The sequence below is a fragment of the Takifugu rubripes genome, chromosome 8 (assembly GCF_901000725.2).
Source record: "Takifugu rubripes chromosome 8, fTakRub1.2, whole genome shotgun sequence".
Lineage (NCBI taxonomy): Eukaryota > Metazoa > Chordata > Actinopteri > Tetraodontiformes > Tetraodontidae > Takifugu > Takifugu rubripes.
In genome coordinates, this window is record NC_042292.1 from 16237579 (window position 1) to 16263689 (window position 26111).

The window sequence follows — 26111 nt, forward strand, 5'->3', positions numbered from 1 at the left end:
TTTGAGCTCCAAAACAAAAGGGTCGTTTAGAATCTCGGCGGAGCCGTAATTAGGACAAACTGCTGAGAGAGAAGCTCCGGCAGCTCCTCGGCCGGCGACAGCGGTCGCTAACGGCCAAAGCGTGGGACGCCATTATGATTAAAGGTGTCCAGCGTCTCGCTGCTGGCGGATATTTGGGTCCTGGCTGTGTTGTTTTTCTCCGCTTAATCACCCTTTGGAAACAATTGGAGATTCATCCCGGCGGCTGCAGAGGAGCTAACATTTCTTGATCTTAAGCACCGCCTCACGGACGGAATGAGAGGCGAGAAAGGCTGCGAGGGCGGCGGTCCTCAGCACGACTGGGTCGGTCTTAGCCAGGAGTGTGCGTTGCATCCTGGTGCATCCGGGAGAACCGGAGAACGGCTCCACGAGAGGCGCTCATCTGTGCATCTTAAGCTGCAGGTTAGCTCGCGGTTGCTCCAGATTAATGCCGCCGCCGCTCCGTGGGTAACGGCGCGGGGATCCCGGAGAAAATGAGTCATTTCCGGGAACGACGGCGCACACAAACACGTCAGATGCATGAAGCCGCTTCCCAGCTACGTGTTATTTCCATTATCCAAGCGGGATCTAAAATTAGCACAATATTACAGTCAATCAGACGTTTGGAGGCAACAGAACGTGATGCTAATTAGCTACTTATTGCTCGTCGCTGCTGGTGGGCAACAAGTGGCGGTTGGCTCTCCCGCTGTTGCTCCAGTTCTAGAGGAAGTTGGGAAACGTCGATCAACTAAACTGAAACGGGAAGGGGGGACAAAAGGAAGCAAAGCCGCGTTTGTGCAACCTGCCGAACGACAAACAAGACCGCCGACGTGAGTCACGGCGTGACGGATCTGTCAGCAGTAGTCTTAAAACCACGGCATCGTATTAGGGAAAAAAGGTACTTTTAAAAGGAAAAACTGGGAGCGGACGTTCCCGGCGGGAACGGAGCGCAGAAATAATGCTCGAGAAAAGTAAGAATCCATGAATAAATGATATCTGGAGAGCGCGAGGGGAAGAACGTCACCGCCAGGAGAAAAAGGAAAACAAGTAAACAAGAACGGCAGGTTGGCGGTTTAATTCGGCAGCCGTTTATCGACGACCCAGAGAGTGTTTTTAATAGGAGAGACCTGCTGCTCCCGTCTCATTACACCGGCTCCTCCTCCTGAGGACAACGCCGCTTCAGAGCAACACACGGGGCAGGAAGCAGGGCGCCGCCGGGGACGTTCTCAGCCCATCGACGCCATCCCGGAACGTCGGAACATGAACAGCAGCTTTCCAAACAATGGGAACGGGAGGTGGATCCGAACCAGAACAGCATCGACCTGTGGACCTCGCGGATTGGGGGGGGGGGGGGGGGACGCCGATGGCGGTTGGGGTGTTACTTGAAGTCCAGGCGGCAGTATTTCCATCCCGCTCTCCTGAGCTGGAAAGAGTTTTGTTGTCTGGGCAACAACGAGCGCGAGGCCCTGAAAGCACCGCCGACTTAAAAGCCGGACAAATCTCTTTATTCTCTCGCACACAGATGACAACAAAGAGCTGAAAACCAACATTTCACAGCTCAAATCGCCGACACCTTTTCTGTCCAAACACCCCCCCGCTTGAATTTCAACTGTTGCACAAATAGGGATTCATCCCGTCTTACAGATAAGGAAATGCCATTTTTCCTTCAGATGTGTCGTCCATCCATCTTCCGTTTCCCTCCTACTGAGCACGGCTGAGTTTTTTCGCCTCCCTGTTTTTCCCTGAGACGGAGGACAACTCTGAAGAAGCGGAACGTTGCCCAGGAGATGAGGAGGAGAGATTCTCTTCTTTTAATTGACCATTAACGAATCCAGACATTAGCCGATGCAAACACCTGGCTAACGGAGCCGTAATTAAACTCATTAGAATCAGATCGCAGACAAAAACATAATGAAATCCCCCAAACTAATTTCTCACCGTCGCCTCATCCCTCCCGGATTTGAAATCAATCACTCCTAATGGCCTCTCCTTGTCTGCTCTCTTCCTTTTCTTGCCTTTTCCAGAGATGAACGGTAGATTTGAGTCACTTTGTAAAGTTAAAAGCTAAATATAGATGCCTGGATGCTAAGTGAAACGTTAACATGAAGCTTTTCAAAGCGAAGGCTGACATTTTACGCCATTAAAATCATGTTGGGCACAATTTTCCGAACCAATTACTTAATGTTCTACTTCAGCACCTCTTTAGGTTGAAGCTAAGTGCTAGCATAGCTTCGCTTAGGCAAAGAAGTCTGAAAAAGGGAAAAATTTGTCTAATTGGGTGTGGAATGTACAGGAAAATGGGTTCTGCTGAGGTGGGGGTGTGTGCGTGTGTGTCTGTGGGGGGGGTTCCAGTTCTTAGCTACACAACCAGAGTGAACTTGTCTCCAGTTTGCCTGTTAGCGATGATTCAGCGTCGCCCACAGGCTTAGCATTCCCCCCACAAAATAAAAAATCCAATAAATAAAAAGTAAAACTTCATCCCTTCATACAAGCCTCTGCCAAAATGGTGCCGCCGCTTCCTCTCCAGCCGCCTCCTGTGACCTTGGAGGAAGCCGCGTGTAGTAAAACCGCTCTTTGATGGCGTGGAGAACAGACTGCTGCCGGTTCGTCCACCCGCAGCAGCGCCGTTGCAGACGACGCAAAAATAAACGCAGCGCGGGCTTGGAGGAGTTTCGATTTGGGGGGGGGGGGGGGTGATATCAAAGTTTCTCCTTTCCGTATGTGCGTTGGAGAGCCGTCACGACCGCCCTGTGAGCACTTTCTCGCTCCCATTAAGTGGCGCCTGCAGCGCCGCCCTGAAGTCAGACTTTGCATAATAACCATCAAATTGGTGTAACAGCAGGGAAATATTATCTGTATTATGCCGGTATTAACGTGAAACACTTCCATGAGAGGAATAATCCGGCCTCCAGCGACCTGAGTGCAGGTTCTGGATGTACGGCGTTGGGTTTGCGCTGAAAGAATTCCCTCGTCCAGCCGATGAACATCAGCTTTCCCCGTGTTGCTGCTTTCAAGGCTTTGACAAGGCCGTTTGGAAACATCTCAATCGGAGATAAAAGCACCTCAGAGATTCCAGGCGTGCCCTTTGCTTGGAGCTGTGTCCGGGTCCAAAGGCAGCTCGTTCTACCTCATAACATTAATCAGTCAATTCTCACCATGTTTTCAGAACCAAGTCAGAACGGGAGATTTTTCACTGCAGCTTTCAGGAGACGCACTGTAGAACCGCGTTAGCTTTAGCAGAGAAGGAAAGCTCGTTAGATTTTTCATTACACAAGTGCGGAATGACATCAGGTGACTCTGGGGACCCGGAATGGTTGGGATATTGGGCCACCGGATGCTGTCCCAGAAGCAGTCGGCCAAGTTATGAACTAACCGGCAGGAGTCATTAAGGTGCACGGCGGCTCCCCGTAGAAATAACCCCCCCCCCCCCCCCCCCGCCGCTTTCACACCTTTTTTTATCTGCAATATGTGGAAAAATGGATGCGTTGGCAGGTGCGGCGGCGGCGTTTTCGCCGTGCATAACCATAAACCGGAGCAGCACTCAACATTACCCTCAAAATGAACTGTGGACAAGCATTTAATTCACTTCGAATGCGGCCGGAATAATCAGGCGACCAGCCGGTTGAAAGCCATCGAGTTCCATGTTCCATTACACCCGTGCAATTAGAATTACAGTAAAAAGCCGGAGGAATGGAGGCGGCGGCGCGGATACGCGGCAAAAGCCCACAGATCACTCCAGGGATGCTAAGCTAGCAGGGCGACAACTTTAATAAGAACAATGGAAATGGGGGCAACAACATCACAGCTCAACCTCCACACGGAGACCAGCCGGCGCCGCCGCCCCGTCTCGCATGCAGATGGCGATGTGGCGGGTTTTTATGCTTGACTAATGGGCGATTAAAGCCCAAACCTCTGTGATATCGGTTAACCGGCGTGCAGATCGACCCTTAATTACAAACTCCCGTTTCTCCCTGGACCCTAACAAGCGGCTCGATCTCGATATTCACACCGCGTTTACCGGTCGACACCCTCCTCTGCCCAGCAGCGCCACCGGCCCACCCGTCTCCGCAGCCCCGTCGCCTTTAGCCCTTAAAACCAGACAAATAAATAGGGAGGAATGCTTTCCTGGAGTTCTCCCTCCTGATGGAGTCAATTAAAACGGGCTCCGATCCCAGCGCGGTGGCTGGGTCTGGACGGGAGTCGCTACCCTTTTGAATTAAGCCGCAGCCTCTGCTGACCACTTCCTGACATTTAAAAGGTGCGACACTGGGAATTCTCCGTCTTTTGTCTGCAGTGTTCCTGAGTGTTTCATCCACTTGGTGCGACGGCGGCTTCCCCGGAGGGCGCATTACTCTCCTCGGCTAATCAGATTTCACCCCGTATGCAAGGTCAACGCGGTCTCCAACTGGCCGCCGCTCCAGACTGTGAAGACATCCGGACTGTCGACCTGGTGGAACCTCAATATTAGGCGGGATAACAGACAGGGAGGAGGGAAAAATGGAGGGAACGAGAGGAAAAGATGAGATCTCACGATGAAGTGAGACAGGATTGAACCTTGAGATGAAGCGGCTCCACGATAACATATCTTCCACTTTGAAGTGTGCCCCCCCCCCCCAAACCTCCACAAACCTCCACCTCCATCCGGTTTCACTGGTTTAATCCCGATTACGGCTCCCAAACCCAGTCGACACCATCCGGCTTTGTCCCGGATCCGAGGCGTGACGTTGATTCTGACTGAACGCATCCGTCTTCTGTCATCTCGCCGCCTGTAAGACGGTGTTTCAGTGACTCGGGCGTCTTTGCTGCGCTGGAGCCAAAGATTAGGCTAAGAGGCGCTTTAAGGCGCTAAATCACGCTCACGTGCGGATGCGCGCCGTGCGACGGATGGAGGACGGAGTTTTCCCTAAGTCAGCGTGTTTAGCGCTCTTAATAAGGGACCCAGATGTGAAAAACGGAGATTCTCTCTTGAACTGCGCAGGTTCTACAAAGAACGACGAGAAAAATAACCTTAAAGCCGCCGTTTCAAATTCCGATAGCAAATTCCTGTTCACGCGGGGCTCCGCCTCTTCCATATCCTTAGATTAGCCGGATGGAAGACCCGGAAAGGCTTTCAAGGCTTCCGATTGAGGAACTTTTAACAACACATTTGGCGTTCATGCACGAGTGCGCCCGTCTTCCACCTTTCTCGCGCAATCCATTCAGCCTTCGCCCTTCCAGACTTTTGCTAAATAAATTAGCGTCCTTTCCAAACCTCCAACCATGCGTGACGATGCGCGCGCTCAAATACAAACACGCTGGGTTTGCACGCACGTGCGCTCCCCGGTAATTACAAGGCTGCTGGTGTGATAACGCGGCGTGCGAGCGACGGTTGAAGGTGTGAAATGGAGGAGCCCGGCGATGCGCAGGTCTGAAACATCGGAACGCGTTTGGCGCCGCCGACTCCTGAAAGAAAAACCACAGACTCGGCCGGCGAGATCAATGAATCAGCGTCCCGAATTAATTTTCCTCAAGTCTTTGACTCGACACTCTAAAGATTCCGCGGTGTGTCATTACGGACTCCGTTCGAGGATGATGAACCCTGAAAAGCCATTTGTCACGATGGCGGCTGTGAGGGGGATTCAGGAAATTTAAAAACGCAACTCAAGCGACTTCGCTCACGTTCCACTTCGTGAGCCTCTCTCGTCACAGCTGAATTTAACGGAGCGATGGTGTAAAAGAGAAAAAACAACCACGAAACGCGTTTCAAAAGGCAGAATCTGCCGTGGAAGGAGCCATAAGCCGTCGCTAAACTAAGCTAATCTAGCTTTGACGCCCAACGACGAGGGAGGAAATCAAGACTTCACCTGTAAGCTGAGAAACAGGAAGAAGGTTTGCTGAGTGGGCTGATGAAGAGGTAGAGGAGCACAGAAGGCAGGGAAAAATAGCACTTTGTGGGAAGACAGCAAACAGGGAGTACACGATCAAAGATTTAGACATGACAGGTGCTGAGATAACAGCGCCTGTCCAGACAGATGTGTACACAACTGCTTCCTGTCAGAGGTGAACAAACACGCCTGCGCTCCTCACACAGGCAGCAAATACTCCGAAGGGATTCGGCAACTCCAACCTCGGCTGTCTCCCTCCTGTAGAGCAACCTAGCTTAATGAGACAACCTGCCAAGTGGCATGGCATCTCTCTCAACATAACCTTAATTCAGTTAAAAGAAAAGAGGAATGGTTGGGATCATGGCCATTAGATCAAAGCAAAAGATCACAGAACTCTGGACGCTGCGTTGCGGGGACCATCGGTCGGGCTCCGGTAGCACAACGGTGAAGTTTCCCTGCCTTGAAAGAGAAATTTATTTTTCCAGCTCTATTATGCTCATCTGTGCACCATTTTAATTTAGTAAGCTAATTTTGTTAGCGCTTAGCATTATTCAACACCAACAGGTCCATATATGGCAGCAAAATGTAAATTTCTTTAAATTTTTCAAGCTACTGGAAATGCCAGGGTGGGATGATGGAGCGGTTACAGCGGTAATAACCTGACAAACACCAGTCGGAGGAGGTCAAATCCCGCTCAAGCCTACGCTGGGAAGCAGCCTCTGAAGTGGTGGGAAAAGGAATGGAAATATTCTTCAAAGGGTCTCCGGACGAGCCTCGCAGCCTCGGAGCGCCAACAGGAGCTGCAGGGGCGGAGGGCTGGAAGCACCTGAGCTGAACCCGGCTGGCGCGACTCCGTAAACAAACCGGAAGCTGTCTCGGGATCCGTCTCCTCTCTAATTTGTTGGGAGTGAAAGACACTCGCGGCGCTCGCTCGGCCGGCGGCGGCTCGCTTGTCACTTTCTGTTAAACTTTCCCCGTCTTTCCTGCCCTTTTGCCATTTTCCCTCCCGCTCTCCCGTCCAGCCTTCCTTTACCTTTCTGCCACGGTTGTTGTTTCCTGTCCATCACCCCCCCCCTTTTCATTCTGCTCCTGGATTCGTGACATTTTGCCGCCTCTGAGTCGCGGCTCATTCGGTCCCTGTAAAAATAACCAGAGCCGAGAAGGCGGGGAGAACGGCGCTCCGAACACAGTAGAATGCTGCTAGATTTTTATTTTCCCGTTTTATTAACGTCGTCTGAAACTGGAAGCCAGCTGCGTTGGACCGCAGAAAGGTCATCAGGGAAAAACTCGCATGAATCAGGATGGGGGGGGATTTCTATGGAAAGCCCCGAAGCCGTTTGGGTTGAAAACCATTCACTGTTGTAGGTTGATGTCAAAACTTTTGTCCTCCGTTCCCTTCAAATCAGATTAGCGCGCTCGCTAATAGAACGCGGAGCGGCTGGTTCCTCTGGGTGGCCTCAAATGGAGCGGGAACGCACTTAGTCGGCTTCCCGGAACACATTTACGCTGCATTCAACATCCAGGACCCGCTGAAGATGAGGCAACCTCAAACGCCCCCCCAGAGGGGGGAGGAGGGGGGGGGGGCAGAAATGACCAGAGGGACAGAAATGACGACGTCTGCTTCAAGAGCCAATTTGGAAATAAGAGCCGAGCCGGCCCTATTTTCCATTTCACCTCAGTAGGAGTTCAAAGGAGACGGATCACTTTGATGGAATCATCTCCTCCGATACTAATCTGGCTAAAGGCAGGAAACGTGACCGCTGACGAGCAAACCTATTCAGTAATTTCCTCTCATAAACGCGTCCAGCGGACCAGTCGTGCACCGGCGTGCACGGAGACAGAGGTAGCAGCGGCAGACGGGCTGTTTTCCCGTTTCAAGGCGCGGAACCGTCCGAGAGCAGGATTTACGCAGGAAATCAAGTGGAACAAATGGAAAACAACTGGACTTGGGTGCCGGATCTCAACAAGGCGACACCTGAAAACCCAACCTCACCTGTGGCGACGTCACCTGTGTGTTCGGAACACACAAAAAGGCCCGTGAAGCCTGGGAGGGGCCGAAATGTATAAATCCCACTTATCCGGCACAGACACCCGACTTCCCGTTGATTTAATTAACAGAGCCTCATTCGGCGCTCTGTGTGTGTGTGTGTGTGTGTGTATTCTGTTTGTGTTCTCACAGAACCTTCAGTGCCGAGCACACAGGCAGGAGGTGCTGTGAGGTTACACAACTCGACCCTGCGGTCACATATGGACACAAATAGGATGAGAAGGCCGGCGCCGTGCACTGTGCAGCTGAGCGGCGCGGACCTTGAATAAGCCGTTCTCCACCGCCGCTCCGATTGTTAACCGCACGGCACCACTAACCGCGCTGGACTGCTTTGAAATGGGCTCCCGGAGCCTTTTAACACCATCCGGGTCCATCGGGAAGAGAGAAGCAGATAAAGGCGACGCAGACACGCGGAGGAGCTTCCTACCTTGACCCCTCGGATCCTGAACTCGGCCAGGGCTCGGCTCATCTTGGAGGACGCCGTCTGCAGGTCCTTCCCGCTGGCGATGACTTTGACCAGCAGGGAGTCGTAATGAGGGGAGATCACGGCCCCCTGGAAGGCCGAGGCGCTGTCCAGACGGATGCCCATGCCCTCGCCGCTTCGGAACACCTGACGGGAGAGAGGACGGGCTCATTAGATGGCGGGATGATTAAGAAAGCAGCGTTTTAAAGACTTTTCTGTGCTTGACTGTGGGGTGAATTCACACTTTAGTTGGGGACATTTATGTCACCCTCCACAAAAAGAGGCTTTTCGAAAACATTCTTTATTGCACTTTAATCCGTCGGCAAATCCATGAATTTGGCACCTTGGGTCCAGATCGTGCACGGATCACTAATTGGCATTGGCGGAAGGCGGCGGAACGTATCCGTCACGAGCCGACGTCAAAGTAACCTGCTCTGGGGAGGCGACGACAGACGGATGAGAGGGGCGAAAACGCAGATCTGAGGGGGGGGTGAGTCAGAAACGCTTGGCTCGAGAGCAGAGAGGCGAAGACGAGAGCCAAGACCGTCCAACGCCGCAACATACGCGGCCCCTCGAGGCCCCGAAGGGACGAGACGGGGAGAAATTCTAACAATGCTGGGCCTCGCCGGTGATACGCAGCTAGTATTTCCAGACGGGCCGCCGACGTTCGTGCACCAGAATATTTGTTTGACGCCATCTGCGGCGTTTGTTCAGGGTATTTCTCCTGCACGACAAAGTGGAAGACCGTCGACAAGGCTGTTAATGGGGGAGGGGGGCACCGCGACAGCTGTACAATAATACGTGTTCGCCGCACAAAAGCCTCAATTTGCAGGTTGTGGTTTTCATACAATAATAAAAGAACACGTCAGACTCCCCGTTGGTTTCTGACAGCGCCGCGTTACTTTAAATGTCACAGGGTACATCGAACACACGAAAGTCAGGAAGCGCGAATTAGGCCCGCGATTACGATCCTCGCGTTTATGCTTCTGTCAGACTTTTAACAGCTTTTCTTCCAGCGAGGCTTGAAGGAATAATTGGCTGCGTGTCGACTGGTGCTTGTAGCCGAGCAGCGCCGCTGCCGACGCCGTGCTGTCTGAAGCGCACAGCGACGGTTCAGGAGTAGCGGGGCAGCTACGGAGGCTGTGGGCTAGCATCAGTGATACGTTTGGGTGGTAACCAGACTCCATCCACACGGGGCAGTCTGTGTTTTAACGTTGCCGTTTAGGAACAATAAAGTTTGTCTTCAAAACTTGGAGCAGCATTTGGCATCCGACTGTGTGCGAAAAGGCTAAATGCGGCCTTAAAATGTGTGCCAATTGGTTTCAATTCCGATCAATAAGAGAGACAATGATGCGTTTTTAATGAGCCTCATTTGTGCGGCGCTGGTGCACTTTCTCCTCCTCAGACCTGAAGCCTCTGCTGAGCACAACACGCCTCCAGGAACGTCTGTTGACTCCTACCGCCGTCATTCCTACCAGGACTGCAGACAAACCGGGTCAGGCGTTTACACCGGAGCGACGCGGCCGTCGGCGTCGGACGCCGTGACGGATAATAGCCGACCGAGCCTCCCCGGAAAATTATTTAATATCAAACGGCTCTGAGGCCGTTCTGGGCTTGGGTTTAATCACGGGAACAAGCTGATGGAGCGCCGGTGCTCGCTGCAAACGCTCCACTTTATAGAAGAAACACCAGCGGTAGGGAGAGTTTAATCCAGCCCTCTCCCGCTTATATCAGGGATTAATCAAACTTGCAGTGGAAGAGATGTTGGCTGCAACACTTTGCTGCTCACACACGCGCGTGCACGAGGCCATCTTGGACTGGAAGTCGGAAAATTGGAGCAGAGGTTTGCGGCGATAACAGATTTAATCCAAGATGTGGCAACACCATGGAGTCCTGAAAGGCCAAAAGGTCAACAGAATCTTGTTGGGATGTTTCCCACCACTCGTTAGCATGCGCGATAGCCTCCGCACATTCGCTCGGGCGGTACCGCTCCGCTAATGAGGGATAACGCGAGTTTATGCTGTATTAATTTCAGCTTCAAGGCACATATAGATACACGATAAAGGGCGCCGGAGCCAAGGTCCCTCTGAGGCGCCGCTTTGTCCGAGAAGCTGCAGCCAGATGGCAAAATAGAAAGAAACCGAGCGGGCTGCATGGAATTAAAAGCCAAGTGTGGCGTTAATAATTTAAGTCAAGGTGTCGGCGTCTTTCAGCCGAGGGCGCAGCGTAACAAGAAAACCTGCTCCCTGCGCTCTGGCGCCGCAGTCTCCATCCACAAATACTTCCTGAATTGTGCCGGGACGCCTTTGCTGCCGATGAATGACGCACAAAGGCATCGAGTTGGGCTGAGAAATCTGAAAATATGCGCAGCACTTTGGACCCCTGGTGCTCTAAACACCGACTCCTCTTTCTTTAATAAGCCTTTATTAAAAATAACAGCCCTGGTCTCTGTGGATCAGCGCTAACAAAACTCCATATTATCGCTGTGTTTGTGTTGATTTACTCCATTTTAGCAGGTTGCCTTGGAAGTTCTGATTTAACGGACTCTTACAAATGCAGTTTGAAGCAGTGTTTCATAACTGTGCACGTGTTGCAGCACAAACATCATCTGATGGCAGCACGAGGAGCAACGTCTTAAAAGCTGGTCTCTCAGCTACATCCAGCCCAGGAGGCTTTAGCCAATTAGCAAATGCTAATCTCTGCTGCATTTTGTGGCAACTTCAGCACTTCCGACAAATTTGTATTTGAATCCCAACAAACACACACACAAAGTTACCTCACACCAGATTACATGTTGGCTTTAATAGCACGGTTTAGGAATACAGCTAGCTAGCAGGTTCCTGTAATCTTTAAGGCCTCTGGGGTGTCAATCTTAAGAGGCTGGCATGTCTACTCAACACCGAGGTTGATTCTGATGTTGACATGTGTATAAAATGATTCATCAAAATCCTGGGGGGGGGGGGGTATTTGCATTTTTGCATTGATCAAGCAGCCTTATAATTCATCAGAGATGCATCCAGTCACCCCAGTTTGATATACGACCACAATTACTGTTCTCGCTGGCGTCAGAGATACTTTATATGCAACGTTATTCATCTGATGTCTCAGCATTGAGATTTTCAGATTGAGTTTAGCAGATAATCTTTTATTTACACGCCCGGCGGACCCTCGCTGACGCGGGTGTACGCGCCGATCTGTGATCTTGTTTCTGGGGTGAGAAACTGGAGGGCATTCAGGCTCACAGCAGCAGGGTTCCCAGCTCCGAGAGGTTAAGATTTATGAGATGCAAAACCTTGGAGCCGAGATACGTTCCGAAATAAAACATATTCCGACGCCGGTTCCGGCGGGCGATGCGGTTGCTTCCAGCGTAACAACAGCAGTAAGATCAGAGGTCGCGCTGAGCAGGAGGCGGAAACGTCTGAAATGGCAAAAAGGGGCCGTAGCCTCGGCAGCGCTGCTAACCTGACTGCCATCCCTAGAAACTTCAGGCCTTTTCCATCTCCAGCTCAGCTAACCTCCCTTCGCCTGAGAAGAAACCGCCGTCTCCAATTTCATCTCGGCGGTCAAGTGTTGCCTGATATGGACGGCGAGAGAGGAAGCTGCGTGTGAAGGCAACGCGGGGGGGCGTGTATCGTCTGCGTGAAGCGCGATACAGTGGCAGCGAAGTGTGAGCTCCGACTGGTAGCACAACCAATTAGAGGGAGAGGAGCAGCAAAGAGAAATAAAGGAAAGACAGCAACACAGGCGAGGGAGGACAGACAACACCGGCGCCATGTTGATGTTTGAAGTTGAATCAAATGGCGAGCACGGCCGCCCGGGGAGAGGGGGGGCAAGAGCAAAGTTGTTTCCCGACGCTCCAGAAATGCCGTTTTCTCAAAGTTGGCGCCACGTTTCCTAGAGCAGTTCCGCCCTTCCCTGGTTGCTTCCCGCCAGTTGAAAATACTGAAAAGTTGGCCGACGCCGCCTCGGTGGCGTCTCCGGACCGATTTGACAGTTAAATGCGAAACTGGGTCGACTCCCAGGAACGCTGTGACCATTCCGGGGCAAAACTGTCATCCAATTTTAATGGCCGGCAACTTTCAAAAACTGGGGGGGGTCTCCACGGCCAAGTTTTGGATGGGGCGGAATTTTGACGTAGCGGCTAAAGCGTTTTTAAGTATCCTAATTATAGCCGACAGCGGGGCCGCTTCAGCCCCCATTAAACCGCTCTTTGGCCTCTCCGAGCACAACTCGACCGCCTGAGAACCAGGAAGGCCGCGCGACAGAGACGTCTCCAACACAGAACCCGTCTCACCCTCAGTCCAACAATGTGAACACAGGCTCATTTTCACGGCGGCCCGCGCACGTCCTGCGGCTCACACGTGCACGCCAAAGTGGGAGGAAGCGAAGCCCAGCAGGTTGGAGACCATCCGGCGACCCCAACACCTCCATCGCTGGCTACCAGCAAATTAAGCCCTGCTGATTGATCGCCGGGATGGAATGGGAATGGCATTGAGTGGGGAGCCGACGGCCACGGGTCATTAAAGTCTCTCATGCATCACTGTCAAAGGCAGAACATCACTCCGACCCAAACGGATACTCCTCCGCGATCTACTGGCACCGCCGGGCCGCTGGGAGATAAAGGACAAAATTATCCCACACTTTTTTCCCCCGGTGCCATCCGATGCGCCTCCCCAGGGCCCGACAATCCACAACAACCTGAACCGAACCCCCCCCCCCCCACACACACACACACCTTCAATTCTGCTCCTCTTTTCAATTTCACCTTCATTTTCTGTCTATAACCCCCCCCAACAATGTCATTATCTGCCCAACCGTACGTCTTCCCGCGCTCCATCCGGAGGACTTCCATGATTTTATTTATCCCCTCCTTATCGCATTTCAACCCTTGTCCTTCGGTCCCGTCTTCTCCGGGGGCCCGTGCACGCTCACGAGCCCCGCATAGGAGCCAAAACATGTTCGAGACAAAGTAGTGACTATTACAGGCACGGAGGCGGCCACCCTGGCGCACAGGCCCCCTTTTCAGCCCTCCACTCCCGTTCAAAGGCTCCTTTTTTGATAGCCAGCTGAATTGGCTCCTCTCTCCATGGCTCACGTGCTCCAGACAGAGGTAGAACCACCTTAATGAGCACTAGAGGAGCCTTGCTGCTCACTAGGCTTCCTCCTTTTTTCCTCGCTCTGATTTTTATATCAATTATTGCCCATTCTGCCTCGCCTGTACTCCCCCTCAGAACACTAATTTTCCTCCACATTTATATTCCGCTCGCCTCTCCAGTCACTTCCTCTCCTCCTCATCCTCTTTCAGTCCACCACCCCTCCACATCCAGCCCTTTTTCTCAGGACGCCCCCGCTCTCTTCACCTGCCTCCTTCTCGCCATCTTTTCATACGCTCGTTCCGTGACTACCCTCCCTCGTTTTTGGAATTTAATAGCACAGACTGCTGCCAAAACAGGAGCGATCTGTCAGATGAAGACGCAAACACAGAGTGGGAAGACAATCGCAAATTACTCACCACACACACACTCATACCTCCTGCAACAGCACGACCATTGGAATTAATGGCGCCCAGATGTTGGCGATGGTTCTACAAGCTGTCTGGGGCTTTGGAGGTAGGACGGGCCCCACACACCCACACCTGTTCACACCTCCCACACGTTGGGGGATCCGATCAATGATGTTCTGCACGTTCGATGCAGCAGGATTAAAGTCTGAGTCTTTGCGCTCCGTAGTTAATTCCAAATCAGCATCTTTTCCACAAAGGTTCAGCCAACAGTATAAAACATGAGAGGTTAGCATGTTAGCGTGATTTAAATTTATGGAAAATACGGTCAAGGAGGGGGTAAAAACCAGAACCAAAATGGCAGATAGAGCCGGTAGTGCAACACAGACCAAACTGCTCCCGATAACACACAAACACCACACATTTAATCTTTCACACAGAAACGAACAACATCTACGCAATTAGCAGTGCAAACAAACTTGATGACTGCGCTGCGGGTTAATTAGCAGCCTACACTTGTGCGGCATCCGGGCCTGCGTGATCCATATTCATGCGTGAAACACCGAGGATGTTTACACACTGCGAGACGCCCCCCCCCCCCCCACACACACACACACACACACAAATCGCTCGAAAACAGTCGAGGCTAAAAATACAAACGGGAAGATTTTTTGCCAACTTAAGAAATACGGTAACTATCTAAACACAGGTAACCAATAAGGCTGCAGCGATGCCGTCGTGCACAAACCCATTGCAGATTAATCATCTCATCAAAGTGACCCCCCCCCCCCCTCCTCGCCTACCTGCCCAACTCACACCGTCTCTCCATGTAAATACGGGGAAATTAGCAGTCATTCAACCGAGGCGGCATGTGGTTCGTGGAAAACACACCTGCCGCTTTTGGCCTGTGGGAACACGTGCGTGTTGCCAGGCCGAGCGGACAGAAGTCATACTAATGTGGGGGAGGCAGCAGCCGGGGGGGGGGGGGGGGGGGGGGGTATAGATGAAGACGCGGAGAAAATAGTCCGTACACGACAGCGGCTGGTTGTGGGTGTGTGTGTGGTCCATCTCAATGCAAACAGACAGTCCAACGTGCCTGGCTGCCAATCATTTTCTCTCTCTGGCGGTTTGATACGTGGGGGGAGGGGGGGGGCTCACAACGGCACTGAAAACACAGCATCTATTTCTTCCTATGTAGGTCACTACACCTCCACTGCTCCGTCTCTCCTTCCTTCGCTGCATCGTCTTTTCTCACTCAATGTCCCCGTCTCAATTCTCCCGCTGCTTCTTTTTTTTTTTGTACGTCACATAATCACAGGCAGGGTAATAGATTATGCTTTTACAGCAGAAACGGCAGAATGGAAGAGGGTTTGATCTAAGCTCCCCGAGTCTTAAGCCTGAGCCTTTATCTGTCCTCCCTTCAGCAGCATCTTACTCTCAGCTCTCTGGCAGTAACGCAATGCAACCGCTTTATTATCAAACCCTGCTGCTCCAACAAAAGACTCAAGGTCCCAAAGGCATTACAAAATACATGCTAGACCAACGGAGGGAGGAAGGAAAAAGAAAAAGCAGGAGTTGGAAGGGTGAAGGACACCGCAAACTAACTGTGCCAGTCTTTACAAGGGATACAAAAGCAGGCGGAGATTTGAAGAAAACAAAAAAAAAAAAAAGGGTGGCCGTGTCTCTACACGTTCATCTGCAGCCAATCTTCGGCCCACACTCCCTGGCCCGCCTGTGTGTAGAAATTGCCCCGTGTCCGCGCAGAGTGGAAAATTGCCGTTCCAGTTCTCTGCCTCCTACAAAGTAAGAGTCTAGGAATGGCTTTCTGTGAGTCACTTTAGCGAGCAGCTGTATAGTTTGACAGACAGCACGGTTTAGGCCCCTTGTTCAACCGCCACCCTGCTGTGTGGAAGGGGTTTGTTTGCCGACATGATCCTCGGAGCTCTGTTGTTGGGGCCGTTATGGCTGATAGGATCGCCAGGAGAGACCCTCAGTGACAGGTGGCACTAAGGGTGGATCCTGAGCTCACCAGGGCAAATAAAACAGGGAACAGGCCTGGGAGGGGGGCTCGCTGACGGCCGGGTCTTTGCCTAAGGGGACCCAGAAGGCCCAAAAAGGCATCATAGGTTCACCTGCCAATATGGCTGCCAGTAAGGCTACCAACCGCTGGTCCAGGAGGAATCGGAGCAGTGTGGTGTGGGTGGCAGGGGGGCCTCGACAACCCAATCCTCAGACCAAAACTCAGCCGGCATGAGTTCACCGCACTGAACAATGCGTGATTGGGAGGAAGTGCCTCCTGGATCCTTCCATCGATGCACTTGGCACCAGGACAACCTAGGCCAGAGGCCAAAGTCTGACTCATTTCATCTGAGCCTCGGGCCCCGTGTCTTGGACAGTTGGGTAAAGACAGGGGTTGGGTCGTCAACCAATCACCATCTGGTGGCGATTTGGACAGACCTGGCAAACCCAAACATATTGTGAGGGTCTGTTGGGAACATCTGGCCAAGTCCTCCGTTCAGGAGGTCTCCGCCTCCCTAGGGAGGTGCTCCAGGCATGTCCCTCCGGCAGGACGCCCAGAGACTCAGGAGACACTGGAGAGATTGAGTCCCATGGCCAGCCCGGGAGCGCCAGAATCCTCTCGGAAGAGCTGGAGGAGAAGTCTGGGGTGAGGGACGTCTTTGCCCCTCTGCCTGGACTGCTGCCTCTGCCATCCGTCCTGGATAAGCGGATGAAGACCGGACAAGCGCGCATTTGTTCTCATGGAATCGGCTGACATTTGTGGGAGTGAGCCAGTACGATAAGGGCGAACAAACGTGTACTAGCTAACATTAGATTGAGACAAACTTCCCGTGTCGATAAAATGCTACTTCGATTTCATGCTGCAGAAAATCTTTTTTTATACACAAGCAACTATTTCGACCTGCTCTGTTTCAACAGCGACCGTGAATTTGCAGTTAAACACATTTTAGCCTCCAGACTGCATAACTAGCAATTTTGTCATCCTTTTAAAAACACATCTGCTCATGAATCACGATTTGTTTTGGACAAAAATATCACAAATTACTGCCGCATACAAGATTTAAAAGTACTTGACGTACCAGGGGACGCATATATAATTCAAGAGTGACAAAAGTAGAGAGTTATCTTGAGTCTAAGGACACATCTTTGCATCCCTTTTCCTCTAGTTTATGTCTATAGTTTAATGGCCCGCCTCTCCAACAGTCCATTAAACTATTTCCAAATAGTTCAACATTATCTGGAATGGTTGAAGACAGTCTGGCTTGGTTTTCATGAGCCCTGCTCAATTATACTAGCTGCTCGCTAACATGTCAGACCAGCAATAAATACCAAAGGAAGCGGCACAGCAAACAAAGAACCACCAAGGAACTTGTGTTCATAACCCACCGCTGCAAATATTTTGTTCAACATCAAAGGAAAAAAAAAAACCAAGTGCTTGCTCCCCCTGCTAATCTTTGCACATCTTTATTTGCCCCCACTCCTCCAAAATGTGCACTTGTCTGCGCCCGTGCATTTGCACCCACCAAAAATTAATTTCCAAGCTGTGACCCCACCCTACCACAAACCAATCTCACCGATACACACTCACAAACACACACTACAAAGCAGGGTAAATTAATGAGCTCCAATTTTATCAGTGAAACTAATGAATTAGCCCAAGAGAGATAATAGGAGGCTGGATATGGAAGAGATAAGTGTGTGTGTGTGTGTGTGTATGCTGGAGATGTGCTCGTCTGCAGCACCGTTTACGTGGCCTTCTGTGCAAGACGTGTATCCGTGCGCGTGCGCGTATCTTTATTTCAGTAACAAGGACAAAAGCACTTTGAACAAAAGCACTTCTCATTATGGCGGAGCCTTGATCCACCACTGCAGTCATCTATCGTGCATCACAGACGTCCGCCTGCCATCGCTACCTTCTTATTTTCCCTTCGCCTTTGTTTCCGCCTGGAAGCAAAAACCCGAAACGGATCGGCCCTCGAGCCCAACTGCGCGCATCTGCCGCACAACGCGATGGAGCCTTGATCCGGTTCCGTTCTTTCTGTGCTGGACAAGAACGCGACTATTTTAAAGGTACAGGCTGGGCTGAAACAACTTCCAGGCAAATAAGAGTTCCCCTATTTTACTTTAACTGCGGCGGTCCTGCTGTGGGTCAGGACGTTGATTCCAGTTGTATCGGATATCTTAAGTCATCACTTCCTGCCAGCGTTCTGGACCAGCTGGTTGGTTTTTACCACCTCCGGGTGAATTCAGACGTTTGCGACTATCTGGCGAACACTTGGACATCAAAGGCCGACCCGGGACTCCCATCAAAAGCTATATTTTCACAGGGTGGCCGGAGGTCCAGGGTCCGCCGTGGCTCCGTTTCACAATTACCACCCTGGTTCCCAGCACCTGACGCTCCATATCAAAGACGGGAGAAGGAACGAGGTGGCAGGCGGACGTTCAAATGCCGGGCTCGCCAGCACAGGAGATCTAAAGCGGGCAAAGGATTCATGTGCACATCAAAAGGTGCCGCCGGCGTTTGTATCGATGCGGTCACGCTTTGCTTCTGTTCTCACAGGTCTGGGCACAAAATTCCAAGACGGCCATGAGGTGCAGATGAACAACCTAGGAATAAACAAGCTGCATTCCTGCATGTTATATATCATCCATTCTCTCGTCGCACCAGTTATCGTTTTGTCGATTCAAAACTTTCGACGTTTTCTTCCCCGTTCCTGCCAGATCACAGAACCATTTTATACCAACTGACGGGCTGAACAGGGAAAATGGAGGCTCTTTCACCCTGCAGCCCCTTGCTCATTAAAACGCAGCCTCACGCGGAGACCTGACGGCGCCGACGGGCATCGGGTCCACTCGAGTTTCTGCGGAAAATGAAAGGGAGCCAGTTGTGCCCCCCTGAATTCTTAACATTATGTAACTCATGGTGGGAAAATTAATAAAGCCACTGTTTACATCTCGGTGTTCTCTGCTGGATCCCAATTAGTCTGTAGGATTCTGTGCCGTCGTCCCACTGTAGCACTGATTCACATATTTCCTCTGGTGCTTGTCCTCTCAAAGACACCGCGCAACAGATTGCTTGTGTTTCTATAAATAAGGACCGTTTTAGTGGTGCCAGCTGATCAATGGGAGCTGCAGAGCGGCGCATAGGTAATATTACATTAATTCCACTTTTAAATAATAAATTTAAGAGAGCAGTCAGCCTGCAGCACTGAGGATGAAACGTCGAAGGCTGAGAGTTGTCGTGAAAAATAGTCTGGTAGCTAGCAAAGCAAGATCATAATAGACACAATCTTTGGTAATGAAATTTGTGAATTATAAGCACCTCTAGTCCAAACAGTTCTATTTCTATAAATGTAGAAACGGCGGCACTCAGGTCCAAAATATCACAATACCAAACCACCAAACTCGCCCCCCGAGGCGGCGTCCCGTTCGAAACATTAGCATTCCCTCCAATACGTGGACGGGAGCGCCCTGGGCTCCGGCTAATTAAAAGTTATTAGCACTAATTTATGAGACACCAGCAGAAGCAGGGCAGATGGACAAGCTTTGGAGAACATAAAGCAGCAGATCTGCTGATCTTGTTTTTGAAGCAAAGCAGGTTTGCCGTTACACACTGTAATTGGGGCTTCGACGGGGTTTTCGCCGAACATTCTGGAATGAATATGAACCGTAACGAGATAAAAGCTGCCGACTCGTTCAAAGCGCGTCAGCCATTGTTGCCGCCTTCTCCACACGTGATCCCATCAGGGCTGCTTTGATCAAAAACCGTTATTCCACAAAGCGCCGGGTTCTCGTACTTCTTCAGAAATGGCTCGGATGTCCTGGTTTCCTGCTCTCTTCATCCTCGGTTCCCTCGATCCCCCACCAGTTCCTTCCTCCTTGCTCTGCCTTTGATATTCCAGTCCGCCCCCAGTCTCTTCGTGACTGAGGTGACAGAAGTTGCTCCGTCCTTTGCCACCTTCCCTTCCCCTCTCCTGCCAGCGACCTGATCCATTTGACGGCCCTGGTGGCTCCTCCGTGTCTATATTTGTTGCCGCTTCTGTTGTCCCCAGGTTCTCCTCCTGTCGCCTGTTCCCAATCTCGCCTGGAATTGGAATGAACTTCTTGTCCACTTCTCTCTCAATTCCCTGTCACGACTTGCCTCAAAAAGCATCCGGGCTTCGTTTTAATGTCCGATTTACTCAAATTCGGCTCCATTAAAGAGTTTAAAGGCTCAAAATCCCTTTGAAGCGTCCTCGTCTTCCTGCGAGTCACTAATCCCACCCTCCCTTCGTGCCCCCTTAATTCCCAATACAGCTCATCTTCTCTTAATTTGGATTTTACTCCACACCCGGGAGACATTCATTCAATCATTGCCGTGGCGACCCTTCTGTAATCGATCGGGAACATTATCGGCAATAACGGGAATCTGGTCCTCGCTTTGGGCGGCAGCGGTAAAATCCTTCACGTGTCCGACTTTGGAAATTTAACACCTCCCAAATATAAAAATGTCTGAAAAATAGACAATGAATTTCCAACAGCACCTTCACTGACGTCCTCGGATGAAGAGGAGCAGCTGCTTTATTCTTTACGTCCAACCTTCCCGCCCTCACCATTGTTTACCTGCATTGAGGCGCCGACCTTGTTCTTTCAACCCAACACACATATTTCACAATGTGCTGAAGCCTCCGACAAAAGCCGGTGTTGGAACTCGCTTCGCTTACTCTCCTTGCGTTTCTTATCTCCTCGCACGTCTGTTAATCCTCCATTTATTCAGCTCGGCTGAAATATTTCTGTTTAACTCGATTTGTACGCGTGGCGACGACTGCTTGGCCACTTTGGTTCGTTTGTTCATCACAATAATAATCGTGTTTTGAGATTGGGGGCCAAAATCTTCACACTAATAAAATTGATCTCCTCGGTCAAGAGGGCCTTGTGAGGCGTGAAATAATCATCATCAACAGCGGCTGCCTGGCACAAGAGCTTCCGGGTAACCACAGTCAGCACAAGGGTAAACAAACAGAATCTCACACACACACGAGACATTATCGTTTGGGTTTAGACGTGCACACACAGGCCAGGCCTTATCTGGAGAGCCAACGAGGTGCATCCAAACAGCCACTCACACGTGCGCTCACGAGCGTCGCAGCATCAGACTGCCATGTCTGGGGGTACGGGATGATTAATCACTCTCTCCAGATGGCCACACTAGGAAGGGGACGAGAGGAAAGCTGCCCCCTGCCTCCCTCTTTCCCTCCTCCTCCTTCATTCAGTCGTCCCTGCCTGCCGCCCCCCCCCCGCTGACCCCCCGACCACTTGCTCTCTGCAATATGCTTGATTTATGAGGGGCTTTCAGAGACACCGTCTCGGCGCCACGTCTACGCGAACCGTATTAACGGCTAATTCTACTAATGTATTCCCATCGTCTTATCGGACGCGCGCAGGCGACGGCGCTCTTTCAAACCCGACGTAAAAAGGCGTCAGCCCACAACGTGCCGGCACGTGCAAATTAAACGCGCACGGATAAACGTCTCGTCGCAAATTCAACCCTGAGCTCGGCATTAGACGCCTTGAGCCACAGCGGCCAGCGGGGATAATGACGGCGGCGGCGCCAAAAGGGGCGATGAGTCATCACCGGAATGCCGCAGCTTGTCATCTTTACATTAAACGGGACACCGCCACCGGTCCAGAGGTGCCACACGCAGAGGATATTCTCTGGGTTCAGACCAAAAACCTCCACAGAAACAGAAAACCCTCGCCGCCACAGGCCTTTGTATCATCGCCGCCCCACGGGCTGATGCCAGAAACGCTCCGTCGGGTCGCCGCTTCCTTGAGAGACATCCAACTGTCTCAACTCTGCCTTGAAGCTTCCACCGGTGTGCAAAAAAAAAAATAAACACAACACACGAAAGGTCAAGGAAAATTTTACTGAAGCGTGGCGGAGGTGCAGAGTGCACCGCACTTATTCTGGAAGAAAGTCCTGGTCCGATGTTGGATACCGCTTCTCCCATAGTTCACGCTCGGAGACAAATTTTGTTATCTGCTCCCGTCACCTTGAAGCTGGTGATGTTGCGCAACAGTAAACACAGCGGCGACGGGCACGCTTGAGCTCTCAGCCGCCTTTTCATATTTCTACCACTGAGCCGTGCACCCAAACATGCTTCCATATGCTGCTGTCCAGCAGAACACGTGCAGCCACGTTGCCATCTGCTGAGAAGAAGAAACGAGGGGGGGGGGGGGTTGCCACTTGTGGAGGTTTTTGTGCACCGTTTTTTTCCCCAAACCCTCTCATGCCGACATCTGCCACGCAGCTCAGGAGATGAAACGGGACCCGTGCTGCGCAGATGTGACAGTTTCAGACGAGACGGGCGGCGTTGGGGAATGCCTGAACAGCTCCACGTGTGTGCACTCGAGGCAACAAGCGATGGTGCTCGGCGTGGTAAAGGCGTTAGCCTGCCTTTGGCTATTCTTCCTTAGAAATGGTTAAACCAGCCTGGTGACGCTTCCAAGGGAAGATAACTGAACAGTAGGAAGTTGTGGGTCTTAGTGGCGTCTGTGCACATGGCGAGGGCCACATTCCACCCACGTCACCGTTCAGCCCCACCGACGTTGCTCGGCTACACAGGCGCCGGCTGGCCTCGGCGCGACCCGCGCCGACCTCTAGGCGGACCGGGCATTTAATTTCTCCTGACGGAAAACTCATTTCCGAAATAGGATGGAAGCTTGGAGGCTTTTGGGTGGGTGCGTGGACGGAAACCTAAAAGGCTGCCGCACCTACACGAAAGCGGCAGAGAAAACAGTCGGCCGGGGATGTTTGCCGTAGTACCACAGTTCATCGGCGAAGTGGAAACACATTTGTAGGGTAACAAATGGGCACTGAGCGACCAGAGAGCCTGAAGGGACCAGGCAAATAACGGAACTGCGGACAAAATCCTCTTTAATTTCGATGTAGCAAACTAGGCGACTGGGAACGTTCAGCAACGTCAGTGTAAAATAGCCCAAGTCGTCTGTAAAGTCAACCAGACCCGCGTCTGGTTAATCACAGCCTCCCATCTGCCGTCAGCAGGTAAAGTTCATTACGGCGCCGACTAAAAATGATGCTCGCCGTGGCGCCGAGAATAGGCACAGCTCTGCGGGGGGAAGGGGGGGATTAAACGGCAAACACAGCTGGTAAACAAAGACAGAAGGTTGGCTTTCGGAGCAAGGCCGCCACAGGATCGCTGCACGTTAAATTGGCGTTCCAGGCGGCGAAGAAAATGAGAAAGTCAGACTCCACCGTAGATCCTATTAAATTAGATGTCACATTAATACGGTTGGTTTCACAGCTAGCATATGGATGAGATAAGAGCTTTAGTTGGAATCCAATTTTCATTAATCGCCACTGTTCCTCCTAATATTACTTTAATTGCCTTTATCCCGCCAACGTTCGCCCCCAAAAGAACGAGAAGGACTCGCTGTAATCCACAGCGGCGGCATGACCGCGTCCTGGTCTTCACGCCTGATCACTGGTGCGGTCCACGGGTTAAACGGGGGACGTAAAAGTGAATTAGCCGAGGTGGATTTCCCCAGATCATTCCCCTTCCTGCCCCACCCAGGCGGTCCTGGTGCAGCTGCCTCAGTTCTCATTTGGCTGGAGCCCATCGCCCACCGCCTGCAGACGCGCCATCGCTCCGCGTGCTTTAATGGAGGTACGAGTTCTCTCTGCACTCCGGATGACCAGTTGATTTTAAGATCTCTCGGGCTGCTTTTAAGGCACAGCGGGTCCAGCTTTCTTTTCCACTGACCTCGGAACTCTTTATGCACCAATTGACTCCCTGAAGTGTTCACTTGCCGCTTCTCAATTCTTCAAAGGAGAAATGGAGGCCGGGGGCTCGGGGCTGCACCTCCGGGCCATTAGGTCGGCTGGAGCTCTGACAGGAAGCCGCAGCTTGGACAAACAAGGTTTGTTTGGTTGTGGTTTTGAGTGGTTCCGCCTGCTGGTCTTTGGACTGTATTTTTAAATGTCCACTCCCTTTCCGACACATTTTCAGGGCTGAAAAACCTGAGCTTCACAAAGGAGCATTGGTGATCAGGTTGCATTAATGGACTTGAAAGCTTGGTCTGTCATAAAATTCAAAAGCCATTAGCGCTCTTGCCGAGAAAATAAACTTCCGTGTTTGGCGATTTATGTTTGTACTTAAAACGTGGTTTCTCCGCCCCCCCCCCCACCCAGATTCCTGTATGAAGCCACCCTTTTAAAATACAAGCCCTGGGGGAGGTGACATTTTTGCTGCATAACAGAGGAAATAATCAAAAAGGACAAAATGCTAACAGAGACATTTCTATAGAGTCTCGGAGGAAAGGAAAAGTCCCGGGTTTGCACTTCTTTCCTTTTAGCTTTGACTTGTACGAACCCTTCGCCACTCATCTGCCTTTGCTGTTGTGTTTCAAGGCAGTTTCAGGGGTGAGACCTTGCCCCTCCCTCGTGACTCCAACTTCTGTCGACATCGCGTGTCGAGGCAGTCCTGCTTCCCTTCATCTCCTCCTCTGCATCTTTTTTCCTTCTGTTTGCTTTCTCTCCTGCGGGCGCCGCATCGTAAACATTCCGCATCCCACGGCGAACAGAGGAGCTTCTTTTCAATGCCAGCCAACTGTCGCACACACTGACGTGCACGCACACCTCAAGCTATGTGACCAAACCTCCACAGTGGGTTTGCGAGCCTGCACGCCTGCGTGGGGGAATTGCACAGAAAGCTGCGCTTCCACATGCAGCTTTGGCGCTCCAGCTGAAGCAGGACGCCAAGGTCCTTTGATGGGTTTGTTTTTTTGGCGGGTTTCAGCTTCAGTTCCTGCAGCTGTAGCCGAGACAGATGTGTTTGAGAGATGTTGGCGGGGTCTGGGGAGGGGGGCTCTCCAGTTTTTAGTTAATATCCTTCGCTTTTGTTTTAAAATACCCGCGGATAAATGGCACTTTCGACCATCTCCGCTTCAACTCTTCAAGAACTTCTGTTAAAGCCAAGCTTTGGGGGGGGGGGGGGGGGGGACCTGAGCAATTTTCAAATATCGCCCGACATAAAAGTAGCTTCTCACTTTAAGCTCAAACCTTAACCTCTTCTGGGATCTGACATCTTCCACGACCTCTTGCTGGCTCCTTCAAGCTGGACGTCTCTGCCTGTTTCTGTCTGTGCATTGCTTTCACTCTTGGAGGGCTCCTCTTTTCACCGGAACGATGGATGAGGAGCCGGGGCCATCTGCAGGAGCTGATAAAACCACCATTGCCCGCCCGCCCGCACGCATCCACACACACATACACACACACACCCCTGCAGATACCCAGATACATGCTGAAGGTTCAGTTTGAGAACACACAAGAATTCCTCCGGAGAACCAGCAGCGTTCTGTGCAGAAGAGACTTGTATGCGAAGCGAAACCCGAGCGATATTTTGCATTTCAAGAGGGGAGAACGACAGAGTGAAGAGCTGGAGGATGACAAAGAGTCTAAAAAGAGAGTGGGGCTGGACTACTGACGTGCAGTGGTAGCAGCAGAAGGTATTCCAGACAAAGAACGAGTAATGAGGGGATGGAAATAAAGAGCCTGCAGGAAAGAAGACGTACAGAAAATCAAAGAATAGAGAGAAAACCCAAGCACTGGTCAGCCGTCTGGGAGATGAAATTCCCAGTACATCCCAGTTGATCCTCGGCTACAAAAGAACTTTTCTTTTTTTTCCCACGAGGGAATTCTCACTCCAGTTTAAAACGAGGTAAGGTCAACGAAATGGTGGATAATTCATAACTCTGCATATTTGAATGTAACAGGCTTCAAGTATAAAAATAAGGGCATCGCTAAACCCCAACTATTTTAAATTCCAGTAACTGGATGGTTCAAAAGGTCAGCGTTTGGGTGCCACAAAAACATCCATTACAATCAAAGTGGCCAATCAGAGGCTTCGCAGTTTGACCCACACTTGATTAAATCACTGCAATTCTCCCACAATAATGACACCAGCAACCCAAGCACGACACGCACACCACCGCTGCAGATGGGAGGACAAAAGCAGGGTTCCTGCAATGGCCGACGCAGAGGGCCATCTACGGCAGAGCGCCGCGCCACATTAATATGCAGAGGAGCACTTGTCTGCGAGTCCAACTGAACAGCCAGGCTCTCAGAGGAAATGCGCTGCTGCTGTCACTAATACCAATTAAGAGTTGCGACTTTGCCTAAGAAACGAGTTCAGATTCATG

At 51.4% G+C, this 26111-nt stretch overlaps 1 protein-coding gene across 2 annotated transcripts in view; it reads right to left on the minus strand.

The window, feature by feature from the left end:
• Window positions 1-26111, minus strand: part of LOC101061461 (pyruvate carboxylase, mitochondrial) — a 129135-nt gene that overhangs the window by 56983 nt on the left and 46041 nt on the right. For both annotated transcript variants that reach the window (XM_029839836.1, XM_029839837.1), the window contains exon 12: window positions 8357-8539. In XM_029839836.1, coding sequence (XP_029695696.1) covers window positions 8357-8539 — 183 coding nt within the window. The remainder of the gene's footprint in view (window positions 1-8356; window positions 8540-26111) is intronic.